The sequence below is a fragment of the Dendropsophus ebraccatus genome, chromosome 5 (genome assembly GCF_027789765.1).
Source record: "Dendropsophus ebraccatus isolate aDenEbr1 chromosome 5, aDenEbr1.pat, whole genome shotgun sequence".
NCBI lineage: Eukaryota > Metazoa > Chordata > Amphibia > Anura > Hylidae > Dendropsophus > Dendropsophus ebraccatus.
The window spans coordinates 40,376,724-40,394,492 of record NC_091458.1 but is presented as its reverse complement, the minus strand read 5'-3'; the positions used below and the strand labels follow the sequence as shown (position 1 = coordinate 40,394,492).

General features: G+C 41.4%; 1 protein-coding gene across 7 annotated transcripts in view; it reads right to left on the bottom strand.

Annotated features, from left to right (window-relative positions):
* Nucleotides 1–17,769, bottom strand: part of NBEA (neurobeachin) — a 453,563-nt gene that overhangs the window by 226,049 nt on the left and 209,745 nt on the right. For 5 of the 7 annotated variants that reach the window (XM_069969916.1, XM_069969921.1, XM_069969919.1 and 2 more), the window contains 5 exons: nucleotides 17,194–17,321; nucleotides 14,465–14,572; nucleotides 11,527–11,695; nucleotides 4,892–5,327; nucleotides 510–661 (listed from right to left, as the gene is read on the bottom strand). In XM_069969916.1, the coding sequence (XP_069826017.1) occupies nucleotides 510–661; nucleotides 4,892–5,327; nucleotides 11,527–11,695; nucleotides 14,465–14,572; nucleotides 17,194–17,321 (993 nt within the window). The remainder of the gene's footprint in view (nucleotides 1–509; nucleotides 662–4,891; nucleotides 5,328–11,526; nucleotides 11,696–14,464; nucleotides 14,573–17,193; nucleotides 17,322–17,769) is intronic. The other 2 variants (XM_069969920.1, XM_069969918.1) reach the window with 2 other exon arrangements.

Here is a 17,769-nt window from a genome sequence, read left to right as displayed (position 1 = left end):
ACATCATATGGCATTGTATAGTGGTACAAAACAGTGTAGGACACATGGAGTATATGAGCAGCACGCGGCAGCACAGGACGTAACAGGACAAGACATGATACCATAGAGCAGCACAAAACCACATAAAAGGTAAGAGGCGGCCACGGTCGAGACCCTAGATACACCAAAAACATCTCAGAGCAAAAGTGTCCCCACTGTAACCAGTCAGAATCCAGCCTCAATTTTCGAAACAGTAAAGAAAATATGAGCCAAGGGTTCTAATTGGTTGCTGAAGATAACAAAGACACTTTCTCTGAGACAGGCCTAATGTAGACTAACCTTAAACCTGGCATATGTGTCTGTATACATTATACTGACTCATAGGTCATGAAAATAAACTAAACTAGAGTCTACACAAAACGTGAGCAAAAAAACATTCACATGCAAGCTACACGACGGTGCCTCAGGGTACAGGACTTACATTACCAACACCACATTATTGATGGAAGATGAAATGAAGGAACAAATACCTGTTGTATTGATCATACTTTTGGGAGTTGCTCCAGTAGCAGCGAATATATTTGGTGTTGTGCTGGGGGTGAGACTACCACTGCTGGCAGCACCCACTGTGTTCACAGCTAGACTGCCAGGTGGGGGCTTCTTCACCGGTACAACTACGCTCCTGTGAGGGATACAGCAAAGAGAAATACGTATGAGCAGGACATGTATACAATATATACAATTTACCTACTGATTCAATCTACATCGCTCTGGTCATGTTGTGACTTAAACATAAACATATAAAAATCCACTTTCAGCACATGTACATATAGTTAAATGACATTTGGTATATGGATTGTATTTTAGCTATTCTACATTGTTAACCATAGATCTACATCACGTTAACCATAGATTTAAAACACACAAACATACACAGGGAAAAAGAATGGGATATGCCACCTGTAGAAATACAGTATGCCCTCTGATAGAGCGCCACCGCTGGGTGGATATCAGTAAAAGCATCCAGAACACATCTTTGTTGCCTCTGTGTTTTTACGCTTGTAAAAAAAAACACCTTTATTTTGGCTGTGAATAGTGTCAAAGAGGTGGAGCCTATCGTTGCATGAGCCTCACTGTGGTAGGGCCCATCTAGGGCCTGGACTGTTCACACAAGGTTCATAATGTCATTATGTCATGCTGCTTGTGTCATACATCAACCCTCCCATCAGCATGGTGCCATAGGGATCTGAATTCATCTGACCAGGCTATGTTCCTCCACTCAGCGATTTTTTTTATTTATTTATTTATTTTCACTTTTTGTTTTACTTAGACTTCCCCTGTTGTTACGACCCATCCATGCTATGGCGCAATAAGGCATTGAGACACATTGGTTGTATTAGGCTGCAGTTTCCTTGGCTGTGCACTGCCCTTTATCAGGATGACCCCGGTTATCCTCCTCTGACCCCTTTGATCAATAAGTTGTTTATGTCCACAAGGCCCACTTTTGCTGAATATTTTTCCTTAATCACACAATTCTCTGTATACTCGCTACAGTATACAGCTGCACTAGAAAACCCCAGGCTCATCTGGTAAGGATGACCAGGCCTCATTCTATGCCATTCAGATTTACCTAAAACCTATAATGCAAATTATATTATATATATATATATATATATATATATATATATATATATAAGCAGCACTGCTTTAATGTAGTATTGGTGGTGCCAGCGGATCTTGATCCAGACCAAAGATCGTAGTGAATATATATGCAGAGAATCCACAGCACTCCAGCGTAGTGAAAAAGCTCTATAAGCTGTGTTTATTCAGTCAATTCATAGTGCAACACTCCAAACGCTCCAATGCGTTTGGAGTGTTGCACTATGAATTGACTGAATAAACACAGCTTATAGAGCTTTTTCACTACGCTGGAGTGCTGTGGATTCTCTGCATATTATATATATATATATATATATACACACACACGTTTTTATTATATGCGCTTATATATATTACGATATAGATATAATTTGTATACATATAATATATATGCGCACACACACCATATATGACTGAGTGTTTATATTTGAATAAACAGTGCATATATAGTGTGTGAATATGAATATATATATATATATATATCCCCATCTATCTATCTATCTATCTATCTATCTATCTATATACGTATATCTCTATCTCACACAAGCATATACACAGATATATGCACACACATTACTCTGCATTCAAACACATAACATTACGGTAATGATAACAATAAATGTACAGTAATTATAATGATCTCTTAGCGGATTCGACAACAAATTAATTTTTCTAAAATGTGAAAAATAAGACAATAAACAGAAAAAAAGTAACCCTCCTGAGCCCCAATGACAAAGCCCTTGGTAGTGCCGTAGCTGGGTATATCCTGTAATTGCAGGTACTCCCACACAGATGAGGCGGTAGGACTAGATATATTGGTAATTCATTATAAACACTGTAGTCCGGCGCTGGAGAAGACGGGCTGCCTTAAAAGCGGCAGCGAGGTCTCCAAGTTTGAAGGATAATTTTTGATGTTGTCACTCTCAATCCACTGAATGGCTGACAGACAATCAAACCCGTCTGGCAAGCTGGCAGCTCATTTTGCTGGCAGGTGGCAAACAATTAGACACACCAATTTGTGTCTCCTGATGACATTAAAGCATGAAACTAAGTTGTATGCGGGGCCTAGTGATTTGTGTGAAAGCATTTCAAAAATAATACTCTTTGCCGTGGCAACTCATTTCAGACTGCCACCTCCCATTATGGCTTTGAGCGGTGAAGACGACAGGCTTCAGTTAGGAGTGGAGCAAGGCCGCTTCTGTTCAATCCGTCATCAGCGCCCCCCGAGACCTCAATCCCCTCCTTTCATCAATATCACCTCATCATTTACATTCGATAGTTCTCGAGCTGCTGCATACATTACAAACACTGAGGCGGCTTTTGTGGAAGCGTATTAGCCTACTTTGTATCTCGATGTTGTCATTTCACAGAGTCCCTCGCTTGTGAACAATAATGGGCCTAACAAGAGCATGATGCCTTTTCCACAGTGTTCATTCTGCCTCTTCTCACTAAAACCTTGGCTTAGACGTATAGAGGGACTGGAGAAGGCTAAATAGCCATTTATTATACAGTACACAAGCCCATCAGGATAGAAGGGACGGTAACCATCTCTAAGATAACACACGAGAAAGCTACCTTATAAATAGATTTAGTTAGTCTTCCAAATGACTTGTTTGTTTCATGTGAATTATAAAGGGGAGTCGTCTCATAAGGACTTAAAGGGGCTTTCTGAGAAGTTATTATTAATTGTCTATTCTTAAAATCTACGGGGGAGATTTATCAAACATGGTGTAAATAGAAACTGGCTCAGTTGCCCCTAGCAACCAATCAGATTCCACCTTTCATTTTCCAAAGAGTCCGTGAGGAATGAAAGGTGGAATCTGATTGGTTGCTAGGAACAACTGAGCCAGTTTCTCTTTACACCATGTTTGATAAATCTCCCCCTATAGGTTTAAATCTTGTTCCCCCCCCCCCCCCGATTAGCCGATTGAGGGGGCCAGAACACTTGGGTATGTGCTGCAGGTTTTCTATTATTAGCTCGCCCCTAATTGGCTAATCGATGGTAGTGGTAGGAGGAGTAGGATATGTACAGACACTGCTCTGATACTGACAGTCAATCTTGGGACCATTAAAACTCAGAGGAGTCGTCTAGAATAAAAAGTGTAGTAGTGTGGGGAATTCCAGCTCAGCCCCCCCCCCCCCCCCCCCCCCGCCTTTCTTTCTTTTTTTCTAGAAATTTAATTGTAACATAGCTAGTTTCTTTCTTAAAAAAAAACAAAAAAACAAAAAAAAAACAGTGCCACCACTTTCCTAGGTCATATTTGGTATTACAGTTCAGCTCCATTCACCACAATGGAACTGAGATGCAAAACCCACACCCAAACTGAGGATGAGTGGTGCCGTTTATGTTTTTGTAAGCCTGGATAACTCCTTTAAGACTCTTTTTCTATGAGAACTGGTGTTGGAGCAATCCTGTATAATTTCAACCTTCAGTCCTAGGATCTCAGTTTCCCTGATCTTGTGATTTCATGGTTAAGAGGATGGATGAGTTTAAAGGGGAACTCTGGTGAAATTTTTTTTTTTTTTTTCAGCTCAACTGATTTCAGAAAGTTATACAGTTTTTTAGTTTACTTCTATTTAAAAATCTCCACTCTTCCAGTATGTATCAGCTGCTGTATGTACTGCAGGAAATGTTTTAATTTCAGTCTGACACAGTGCTCTCTGCTGACACCTCTGGCCGAGACAGGAACTGTCCAGAGCAGTAGAGGTTTTCTATGGGGATTTGATGCTGCTCTGGACAGTTCCTGTCTCGGACAGAGATGGCAGCAGAGAGCACTGTGTTAGACTAAAAAGAAAACATTTCCTGCAGGACATACAGCAGCTGATAAGTATGGGAAGACTGGAGATTTTTATATAGAAGTTACAAATCTATATAACTTTCTGAAACCAGTTGATTTGAAAGAAAAATATTTTCTCTGGATAACCCCTTTAACCTGGTAGGCCTGAAGCATTTCCCCCTCCTATATCACCAAGTGGAAACATATAAGGTGCTGCCTGAGTTCAGCAGGTGACCTTACATCTACACAGTGTAACTGGATGACGTATTCATTCCAATCAGTAACAATCACATCAGACTTTGATCGCTGAGAAATAATAAACTGCAATTATCAGACAATTTTGGCATCACCTACACCAGTCTGACCAGATGTGTATACAAACGAAGCCAACACAAAAAATTCACATGGAAATTATATGGTAATTAACACTTTCAAAAAGAAATGTAGAAAAACATTACGTTAATAGGATGTCGTACCTGTCAAAGGAATGAAACTGCATGGGGAGAATGACCTGAGCTTCCCTTTTGAGTGCAGGGTCTGGGTAGGGTACAGGGTCAGGCCCGGCCTCAGCCATCTCGAACGGGGCAGCTACTAGACTTTTTAGAATTTCTTTGACATTGATACCCTTGCTTTGGCTGATGCTAGATATGGAGGGAGCTGGTTTTAGCAAGTCACTAGGGCTGTCTGTTAAACTTTCCTGTGACTTTTTCACATCCGATGACAACGTAGACAATAGTTCGCCCATCACGTCCGGGCTTGTGCTACTATCTAGATCAGTTCCATTTAAGATGCTACTTAGGTGTTCTTCTCCAATGCCCGAGTCGGTGTGAGGAATAGAGCTTTCTAAATGCAGTTCTTCAATAGGTGTGGGGGTTTCTTTTTCCTTGATATCAGGAAACAGCGCTGGTGTATCTAAAGAAAGAAGACAAAGAAATTAGTCCAACTGCCCTCTATCATGTCATTTTTAGGTCTAATATTCTGTGTAGATTAATTTCTCCATACATGTTATTCCTATACCAAACACCCTCAATTTGAAGGTTTGGCTGTCAACACTAGGGGGAGCTAGAGATGCAACTGCATACTGCAAACAATATACAGTGAGCACCAATGCTTCCTCTACTGCAGGCAGCCTACATGTTCTCACATAAATCTAATGTCTGGGTGGGGGATTTGAAATATTTATGGATTTAAATTTGAAAAAAAAAAAAAAAAAGAATAGTGTGTAGGCGTCCACCCAATAAATATACAATATCTATACCATTAACACAACTATGGTCTCGAGGGGTTAAGGTGATAAGGGGTCAGAAGTGTTCCATCTGCACATACAAAGAGCTTTGTAGAAAGGGACAAGTTGATGGACAAGGTCTCTTGGTGACATCAGTTAAAGATTATTGAGCTGAGGTCCACACCCAGAGAAGTCCCAGAGGAGGGAGACGTTAGATGTAAATCTAGTCACATACATAAGGACTGTGTGATGACTGATCTACATCAGAGCATGTTATAGATGGCCAAACGAAGAAATCCCGACTTAGGAGTATTACACAACAGCAAAATGCTTGCCCTAGGGGCAAAAAAGGCTAGTGAAGAACTAAGCAACCACATGTGTCTATATAGCAGCCATTACACATAGAACGGGTGCACACAAATAGAATGCACACAAATATATAAATATATAAAAGAATTTACTGAAAAGTTAATGACACTTGCTATAGGTTATATATTATGTTTACTTTTACTTTGATTTTGGGTTCTTTCTATGGAGGTCGTCATTCTAAAGTGTAATAAACCCAGAATATAAATTATGATGTTTTGTATACAGACAAAGAGGAAACAATCTGCCCACCTCTCCTTTTTCTGCTTCCAGTGATTTTTTAGACCCCTTCAACTAAAGTCTCTAATGCATGCTACTGTGTACGGACCATGGACCATATCTGCCACTGAAATCTATCAAAAACATGCAAACAAAAACAAAATGGGGTCCTTCATTTTTATTTTTTTAAATGCGTCCCTCTGTATGTATATGGAAGGGGGAGTATGCCAGTGGATCTCACCCTAGGGTATGCCACACTATTTTGACATAAGCTGAGTAACATGAAGGCTATGGACACTTTCAGTGTGATGTTTCCTGATGCAGAATGTTAAGTAAAGCAAGAAGAGGGTTGAGTCTTTGGGCTTCTTCACTCCCATGCTATTTCTATTTTTTTTGCTCCTTCCTTCTCTGCACTTACTACTGCATCAAGGCTTCATGGATAAAATGGGTGATGTCACAACCCGACTCCCAGAGCTGTGCGGGCTGTGGCTGCTGGAGAGGATGATGGGGCGATGCTCAGTGTCCCTCCAGTGCCCTGTGTCCCTAAGGGCCCTATTCCACTGGACGATTATCGTTTGCATATCATTAACGATTAACGATCGCAAACGACCACTATTGCGAAAGACCTGAAAACGTTCACTCATTTCCATTGAACGATAATCGTTACTTATGATCGTAATTGCGATCGTTTTTTCTTCGCTATTTATTCGCTATTGCATTCGTATCTATTGCGAACGACCGAACGATGTCTTATTCAACGCGAACGATTTGCGAACGAGCAACGATAAAAATAGGTCCAGGTCTTATAAAGCGATCAACGATTTCTCGTTCGGTCGTTAATCGTTAACTGCATTTCAACCGAACGATTATCGTTTAGATTCGAACGATTTAACGATAATCTGAACGATAATCGTCCAGTGGAATAGGGCCCTTAGTGTTCCCCTGCCATCATCCTCTCCAGCAGCCACAGCCCGCACAGCTCTGGGAGTCGGGGCGTGACTAGAGATGAGTGAACCTGGAGCATGCTCGAGTCCATCTGAACCCGAACTTTCGGCATTTGATTAGCGGTGGCTGCTGAAGTTGGATAAAGCTCTAAGGCTATGTGGAAAACATGGATATAGTCATTGGCTGTATCTATGTTTTCCGGACAACCTTAGAGCTTTATCCAAGTTCAGCAGCCCCAGCTTATCAAATGCCAAATGTTCGGGTTCGGATGGACTCGAACCCGAGAACCCGGTTCGCTCATCTCTAGTCGTGACATCACCATGTTATCCAGGAAGTGAAGCCTTGATGCAGTAGTAAGTGCAGGGAAAAAAGCATTTTATAAGCATTTCACGTAATAAGTGTTTAAGCTGCAATGGCTTAAAGGGATATGCCGGCTTACAATAACTTATCCTCTATCCACCATTGGATTCACCATGCAGGTGCTGGAGATAGCAGAGTACAATGGATTTGCTACCTTTGGCAGAAAGAATGAATGGGGCGTGGTGTGTGCCAACCTATGTTATTAAAGAAAATGGAATTTAATGCCCATTAGTGAGATCACAGGGGGCCTCAGATCATGAGTACTTTTTTTCTTTTTTAACTTTTAAAAAACTCTGCACAGTGTGATTCCTATTACTCCTCCTGGAAATGTGTGAACTTACAACTGGGTGTTACCGTTCCCATTGTCAGAGGGATGGGGGGGGTCCCTACATACTGACTTTCTATTTACTGCCGCCAGTATAAGTGTGTAAGGACACACCTTATTGACAAGTAAATGGTAACACCCAGTTGTTCATTTATTCCTATCTGTGCTGTAGGAGTAACAGAGGAATGGCACTAGGAGGCATTCAAAGAAAGGATGGTGCAGAATTGCTATTTTATAGGGAATACTGGGAGTTTACTAAAACAGATGTATCAGAGAAGATGACGGGAGTTCCGCCATATAAATATAATTTATACTGGTTGCAGTCCTATAAACTTATACTCAGAGCTTGACAACTATATAGTGTTCTCTATGTAGTCAGGATCAAATCGGTAAAGAAAAAGAATGTTACAATATACAAGAGACCAATAAAAGCTTTGAAGCTTCGGAAGGTGAAAACGCTACATTAGAAAACCTCCTGACAAGCGGAGAGCTTCTTCCCATAGGGCAGAGCCATCAGCTTCCAGAGCAAAACCGCAGCAGCAGCACCACTGCGCGCACACAAAGAGATGGAGAGGGCGAGCGCTTTGTGCGGCATTAGTTTTACAGCGCGATGTGCGTGAACACAAACTAAAAAGACAGAGAGGCTCTGGGGAGACGCTGGGCCTGACATGTTGGTTTTTTTCAAACCTTTCAACCTCTGAAAGAATTGAAATCTGTGGAGAGACTAGATCTATTTATCCATTAGAGAGTAAAGAAAATGGTTTTACGTCAGCCCAGGCCCAATTCACACCGAGACATGTAATGTACAATTGTGCTCTGACAGAAACTTGTTCTCATCTTTTTATAGAGGAATCTGTAGGGTCCTTTAATGTAAGCCATGCGCGGAGCAAAAAGGCAGAAGGCTGTGATAAGACTGTGAAGAGGTTATTAATTATTTAATTTAAAGCCAATTTTATGCATAAATGTACATTTTACATGGGGATGCCTATGAGCAGCTGTACAATATGTTACATTTGTGTTCATCAGAAGGGAGCCTATCGATTTACTAACAAGTAATAATAGCACAAACATGCATACAGGGTTGTTCAGAGAATTTCTTAAAGGGGTTATTCAGTGCTACAAAAAGATGGCCTCTTTCTTCCAGAGACAGCATCACTCTTGTCTCAAGTTTGGGTAGGGTTTTGTAACTCCATTGAAGTGAATGGAGCTTAATTGCAAACCACACCTGAACTGGAGACAAGAGTGGTGCTGTCTCTGGAAGAAAATGGTCAAGTTTCTGTAGCATTGGATAATCCCTTAACGATGCGTTCACACCTACCGGATCCGCAGCGGATTTCACTGGATCCGCAGCGGATCTCGCTGCGAATCCAGTCCCATTGATTCCTATAGAGCACATATTCGCAGCGAGATTGACATCACACTGAGTATGTGCTTTAACCCACTGCCACCCGCAGCCGGGGCATACATTACCTGCTCTGGAGACGCGGCTGCATGTCAGGCTCCCGGCTCTGGTCCTGCTCAGCCAACCAGTGCATGGCAGCAGGGGGTTAAAGCACACTTACTTACAGCGGAATGTCAATTCCGCTGCGAGTATGTGCTCTATAGGAATGAATGGGACTGGATCCGCAGCGGATCTCAATCCGCTGCGGATCCGGTAGGTGTAAATGCACCCCTAATGTCCTCAGTCTGGTGTAAAAACAATAGATACAATGGGGGAGATTTGTCAACCATGGTGTACAGTGAAACTGGCTCAGTTGCTCCTAGTAACCAATCAGATTCAACCTTTCATTTTTCAAAGAGTCTGTGAGGAATGAAAGGTGGAATCTGATTGGTTGCTAGGGGCAACTGAGCCAGTTTCACTTTACACCATGTTTGATAAATCTCCCCCAATGTACTCACCTGCCCGACTGTTCTGAAAATGCTCCGTCCTGCTGCACAGCACTTTTTGCCATATTGAAGGTATGTCAGCCAGTCTGGTTGGCTTAGCAGGCGCTTCCTTGTGTCAAGACAGAGACCAGAAATTGCTGTGCACCAGACACTTTAGGAGGCAGCAACAGAGGATAGGGGTAAACAAGTAGTTTTTTTTTTTTTTATTGAATTCACCCACAACTTTGGACTTTTAACCATAAAGGCAATTCCTCAGATAACCCTTCTAACACCACAGGGTCGAAAAACAGAAAGCAAAACAAAAAACACTAAAAGGTCACAAAATAAAACCAATGCCCGAAACATATGGCTTGATGCAGGATACTGACCCACAATAACACTAGAGGAAAGTGGTTAGGTGTCAGAAAGTAAATGATCAGATTGTCTGTAATCTTTGAGTGGAAAACTCCCAGTATTGAATAAGAGAAAGTAAATTCTCAAACACAATATTAAACTGTCCAATTTAATATAAACTGCTCAAGCGCTATATAAAACTGTCCAACCCAATACGTCACTGGCTTTAAGGAACTGTCAAAGGCACTTTGAGCAAATGCAAATATGAATAAAGTATACCTTCTCCTGTCATCAAGCTGAATGGTTTCCATTTATAGGTAGATAGGGGTCACATTAAAGGCCTACTGCCATAGAGAAAATTTGGGAGGATTACAAATGTACATTCATTTTGGCCATAAAAACAACGGATTGTTGGCGGACAATGAATCTCATCCTTAAAAGGGACTTGTGAACAGTCCAAGAAATGAAGCTTTAGATTTTACTTTATAACACAGACATCCTGATTCCAATGGTGTTTTTAAGCCAATTCATTACCTATATCTTTTTCCTGAATAGTCAGATTTACTATGAAATTGGGTGTGATTATAAGGCTTAGGGGCAGTAATCATGTTCAGGGGGTGTAAAGCTCCTAATCAGATGTAATGTAGTTCCTTCCCATTTGACTAGTTAATGAGAGTTCTGCAGGTAAAGTGCATGTGAGTGGCGTTATTGTACTTGGCCCAGTGTTTGTACAGTGAACCATAAGGCTGCTCAATACCTACAGGAACAGGGAGTTTTGCCATTGAGAGAAGTTCCTGCTCCCGTACCTTTTGGTGTACTGCACCCAGTGGCGTAGCTACCATATAGGCAAGGTAGGCAGTTGCTATGGGGCCCGTGCAGGAGGGGGGCCCGGGATGCACAGGGAAGTTAAGAGTGTCCTTTTGTTCTTCTGCTTAACCCCTTATGTACTTTAGTGTGTAAATGACCCAGTGTTCACTTACATGCTGCACCTATGTATTTAACCATAAGAGCTTTTAATGGGACCTTATAGTTAAATACAGTGGACTGACAGAGCAAGCAGCCTTTGTCTCTCTGCTCTGCAGTTACTTTTGTAGCTGCTTCTGCCTCTGGTCACAAGAGAATTTCGTTTTTGGCCACATCACTGAGCCAATATATATGCAGTGCTTTGTGGTGTGCGTAGGGGAGGAGGGACTCCGTACAGTTTTTTTTTTTTTTTGCTATGGGACCCCATGAATCCTAGCTACGCCCCTAACTGCAAATAGTAATATAAAGTAATGTGGCACAGAAACAGACTATTGCATGTTCAACGCTTTTGTCGGCCACTGCATCTGTTTCAGAGTTCAGCTTATGTTCCTCCTGCATATGCTATTCTCAGATACAAAATACAAGTAAATGCAATACATTCATAATCCTAAAAGAAAGACATAAGAATGATGGCTCTAAGGACATACCTGTACTCGTCGGTGAGTTAATCTCCTGCCTGATGTTACGAGCGCTCTGGCTGGCGGAGCGTGCAGTCTCCCGCTGAGGTTCCAGGATATCACGGTATTTAGATACCATTAATACAGATATGAAGTACACAACAGCCAGGGCAAGGAACTGAGCTTGTTTACTGTCATCCTGAAAGAGAGACAATGGGGGACATTAATCAAGAGCCTTGTGCCCATTTCTCCGTGAATAAGGGTTGGCTGAGCCCATTTTGTGGCCTAAGTGCTATTTACGAACCAGTATTTAATATGCAAAGAATTATTAGATGCTAGTTTTAATATAATCTGTCTGTTTTGTGTATTCACCTAAATATTCACATAATCCACGATTTGCCCCATAATTATTATTTGTGCAAAATTTTTACATTTAAAGAGCAAAGGAGGAATAATGGCAGAAAGGGAGAGAGTACATGTTTACTTAAAGGGAACATAACATTACTTGCACTTTTGGAACCACAAGTCATCAAGGTGGACCCCAGCGAATTCTCCCTGCCCCTCAGACCCTGATTCATAGATCTCTCCTTATTCTATTCCTGTTTTAACCATACAACATTATCTATGTCATTCTAACCCTTTCTGTGTTCTCCTCCAGGTCTATAGGACTCCCTGACAACCCTGGTAGTAACCATATCCCCTGAATAGGAAGCAGCAGTCCACATTCTGAACATCTCTATTGACTGATGGAAAAAAACGGTAAAGCTCCATATTGTGATCAATAAGCCACTTACAGGGCCGGTTTGGGCCAACACAATATAACATCTCTATTCTTCATCTCTACAGAGCCACAAGTCAAAATGATCAAGAACCCAGAGGGATTAGAGCCATTCATCATCCCAGCTTGGTAGTATAGAGGATGTGGTCTCACACAGGCCAGCTATCAATGTAACTCCAGAGATGTCCTAGACCACCAAGACTGTCTGTAGTTATTGGTCTGTACACCTGACACATGCAGGCTGCAAGTACAATGACAAACTGCACTGACAACCACCGGGGATTGTATCACAGGCTACAAAGCTCATACAATATATGTAAACTATAATACCGGCAATATAAGTAAAGTTAGGAGGCTGCCAGATTGTTCTGTATCCATATTATATACTATTAAATTCCATATCACTGCACTGGCTATATAGATAAATCAATGATTAAAATACACAGTCATGTGGTTCTACAGTGCAGTCTAGTGGCCAGTAGTTGAATTGCACGTTTCTTCTCACAGGAGCTTACTACTGATAACATATTCATATCGCTAACCTAAAACACTCGCTTTAGCTAGATTTAACCAATAAACACAAATGTCATTTTTCCAATATAGATTTAGCTGCTAAAAAAATACTAAGCAAAAAGAATATAAAGCAATTACATATGTCAACGGAAAATTATTAAAACAAAATTCATAGTGTTGCATTAGGACATAGGGCCACAAAATATTCCTAAATTCACCATGCCATGCAGGTAATCCTGCTCGCCTTCTCTCCTAGTTAGGTGCTGAAAACAGGGACTGCTTATTGTAAAAATGGGCTGCTGCACCCCCTGCTGGTGAAGGATGAATATGACCCAAACAAGTCATCATCACTTGGAAAAGAACTGCATCTTGGCATGGATCTCACATTGCTGTAGGCTGGGCTTGGAAAGTGAAATTCAGTTCACAACTGGTTTGATAATTTGGCTGCTTGGGATATGATTAGATGGAGAGGAAAGATATAGTTCTGGAAAACCTTCAAGATAACACAGGCTTTATAGAGTAAATCTACAAACACGGCAGCCTTGTGATCTACATAGCAAAGGTTTATAAAGAGGTTATCCAGCGAAAATCGTTTTCGTTCAAATTAACTGGTTTTAGAAAGTTGTGTAATTTACTTCTATTTAAAAAATCTCAAGTCTTCCCATACTTATGAGCTGCTGTATGTCTTGCAGGAAATGCTTTTAGTCTGACACAGAGCTCTCTGCTGACATCTCTGGCCTGAGACTGGAACGGTCCAGGGCAGGAATGTTTTTTTTATGGGGATTTGTTCCTGCTCTGGACAGTTCCCGTCTCGGACAGAGATGTCAGCAGAGAGCGCTGTGTCAGAGCTGAAAACAACATTTCCCGCAGGACATGCAGCAGCTGATAAGTATGGGGAGACTTGAGATTTTTTTTAAATAGGAGTAAATTACAAAACTTTCTAAAACCAGTTGATTTGAAAGAAAAAGTTTTTCACTGGATAAACCCTTTAAGCCTTATAAGAGTGAGAAGTTCAATGACATACAATGTGGTCTGAGTAAGGGGATTGTCCCATGAACTGTATTTCTTAATGCACAATATTGAGTGTATGATGAGAGGGGGTCTGACTGCTGGGTCAAGCAAGTGCAGTGCCACAACACACACGGTGATTGGAACAGCCGGAATACAGGGCCACAAACAGTCCATAGAGCGGCAGTGCATATGTGTCTATTGCAACAGGGGGATTGGGACCCTGGATCCTTAGATTATTGGGGTTTCAAGTGGTCAGACATAAGACAGCTGTTGAATTCCCCATTAATATACACTGCTATGACCTGCTATCTTTGGGACTGCCAAAGATAAGGGAGTACAGCTAGACTTGGAGCTTCAGTCTGCAGATGAACTGATCAGTGGGGGTCCCAAGAGTCTGACACTCTCCAACCAGATATGTACAGCGTATGCTATGAACGTATTCTGATTATAACTAAACCTCATGAGTCAATTTCTATCCATTTTTTTTGTTTAATTAATATAAGATTGTTTGTAGGACAATAAAGAGAAATTTGCGCGGTCTAACCAGATAACCACTTGTTGCAGAATGCTATTCTTGATGGGATCTCGCTGTATTAGCCAGAGTTGCTTTAAGTGCATGTCTCCTCTGTAAGCCACAATTAAATGTAAGTAAATGCAATAGCTTACCACATCGCGGAACACCACTGCCCGCAGACGATTGATATCCACATCCTGGAGAAGCCGGTCCGGGTCCTTTATGGGTGAAAGGTTACCAGGAACATTATCCACCGGGGTCTGGGAGCACATAAACAGCAATATCTTATATAGTGGTAAAGTTTACTATATACCTTCTGGACATGAGGGACAAATTAATTTCATCTATTATTCAAAATTATAACACAAGGAAAGATTATTTTACTAATATTGGCTTCTAGGCCTAGATTACAGGTGTCAAACTCAGGCCCTCCAGCTGTTGCAAAACTACAATTCCCATCATGCCTGGACACCTGAGTTTGACAACCCTCGTCTAGATCACTTATTTTCTGTAATGACTATAGTGCCAACGTATTCTGAGGGATTGCATACAAACTATACTGTCACATGAATCTTTATCCACCCCAAGGGTCATCAATATATCTCTGAAGTAGTCAGGATATCAGGTTAACACAGGGAAGCAGACGTCACCTGGGTGGCCTAAGAACCCAGAACAGTGAGGGAGATTTATCAAACTGGTATCAAGTAAAATTGGCTCAGTTGCCCCTATCAACCAATCAGATTCCACCTTTCATTTTCCAAAGAATCTGTGAGGAATAAAAAGTGGAATCTGATTGGTTGCTAGGGGCAACTAAGACAATTCTACTTTACACTAGTTTGATAAATCCCCCCCATTGTCTATGAATAGGCCACTGTGCTGCCCAATGCAGAAGGCAGATGCCACCCTAGCTCTGCATCTGATCATATGAAGGACTTTATTTTCATAAATTTCCCCGAGCCTGCTTAAGTATACAGTGTTCTCCTTGCGAGTCACGCATTCATAGCGCAGGTGGAGAAAGGATTAGGAGTATTTCATTATGCTTAGAATACATTGTTCAGTCTGCAGAATGGCAGTAATGGTGATCTGAAGGAATGGAATGTACTCTATTAGCAGTCGCCGGGGACTGAACAGTAACATAATGGCTTCTCAATGATAACTGGCCAATCGCCTCCTCCCCGTTTGGCTTTTAATCACTTGAAGAATATGTTTCTGATTTATTTAAAAAAAAAAAAAAAAAAGAGAGAGAGAGAAAATATCCGAGCCATTGCGGTAGTGTTTTTCTAGTATTTCATTTCCCTTTTTACTGGTGTTTAAGAGCTTTACGCTGCAAATTCAATAAGTCCCCCTTGTGCCAGACTTAATTCCGTTTTTTTAACCTCTGACAATACACTTTCCTTCAGTGTCGTAGATGGTCTTCAGAAGAGCCCACCAGATTTTCTCTTGCGTCGCCCTAGGCCAAGTTATATGATCTTCACCATGTGAAAGAACATTATGTGGAGAGGAAGGGAAAGGTTTTAACCGATTTGCAGCTGGCACCTGCGACTCGAATAGAGTATCAGATGGATGTCTGCAATTGTCTTTACGCACCCTATGGGGAAAACGCACCTCTGCTCATCCTCATACATAGAGGTGCAGTATATAAAGGACAGGGATCTCAATTCTGGGTATTGGATGTTCAATAAAAAATCATCTAATTACTGGAAGGTGTAATCAACAAATAATGGAGTTAAACTGGTAATTGTTCACTGCTTAGAAAAAGGGGTTTTCTTAATTTTTTTTTTCTTCTAGAAACAGTGTGCAAAATTAAATACAGCCAACGGATAACGGGGACACTATTTCTGGAAAAGACAGACCGACCATTTTTTCTTAAAGGGATTTTCCAGGCAAATTTTACCAACAAACAAAGATGAGTGTAGCTTGAGCATGCTCGAGTCTGATCGTTCAAGCATTTTATTAACCCTATCTGGAGAAGTTGGATGCAACCTTAGGGCTGCCAGGAAAACATGGATACAGCCAGCCGACCCTCGGGCTTCATGCAACGTCATCAGCCACCAGTAAGCAAATGTTGAATGTTCGGACTCGAGGTCAAGTTGCATTCATTTCTACTGATGAGCTCTTATTTTTTTATTGTGTTTATCTAAAAGTTTTGTTTAAAAGCTAAGCTCCATGTGTAGAAAAAAACTACTTTCTGTCAGGTTTGTTAGTGTGGTTAGATTTGGGAATATTGGGTGGGGGGGGGGGGGGGGACCCTGCAGACCAGGGGTGTAAAACTCAGGCCCTCCAGCTGTTGCAAAACTAGAGCAAGCATGATGGGAACTGTACTTTTGTAACAGGAGTTTGACACCTGTGCTATAGACTAATGAAATCCACCCCTTTTGTTTTCTTTGAATATATCCTTAAGACAGGCCATCAGATTGCTGACACCAATCATCCCTATAAATCAGCCATGGCACAGGCGTATACAGTGAAACATAGCAGGAAGCTGGCAGTTTTTTGCCATTCTTGTTCTACAGCTCGGCTCTTATTCACTTCAATGGGAGCTGAGCTGTAGCAACAGAGCCTGGCCACTACAAAATCTGTGGCACCATCTGCTTCCTGCTCACTGCGTATACCAGCGCCTCTGTTCTGGCGATCAGCTGATTGATGGGGGTTCTGGGTGTCTGATATTGATCTTAATTACAGGTCTTCAATAAATATTGCCCATTTAATTGCACATCTTTAATATCAGGCGACCCTTTTGGTGTCTTAAAGGTGTACATAAATGGGGGGCAGCTAGGTATTCAGTATGTTTAGTTACTATGGTGCCATTCCAATCCCTCCAGGAGTCTTCTATCTACAGGTTTCTACATGGATAAAGCAGATGAGAACATCCCCCTCTTACCTTTGTGGCACTGGTAACAGTGATGTTCTGCAGATTATCCTGGATCTTATTGCTGCCCATAGGCTTGGTCCCCCGCTCTCGCTGCCTCTGCCGGCACTCCAAGCAGTTTCGTACAGCTACACAGCAAACTAAAAAAGGTTTAATCAAAATCGACTCACGTTTATTTCATTATATGACTGATGGGTGAAATGAAACATCACTAAAATGGTACTGAGATATACACTGTTTCATATCTGGGTTTAATGTAATACTCAATGGTCTTGTGCTAGAAAAGCTATAGAAACCCACCATTCTCTAGAAGCACTGATGGATACCTGGCTTTGGTATTTCCCCGGTCAGTCCTTCCCTGGAGGGATATCTGGCTAGTTCTATGTTTTGAGACTAGTAACTAGAAGCATGACTTTTTTTTTTTTTTTTTTTTTTGCATGGACATGGTTTGATGACAGTCTGCATTCAAAAATGACCACTAATCCTTACAGAGTAGCCTTCTAAAGTGTCATCACACATGTCAAAAGTTCTTGATCATAGCAGGTCTCAATGCTGAGACACGCTGTGATCAGGAGTTATAGCAGGGGA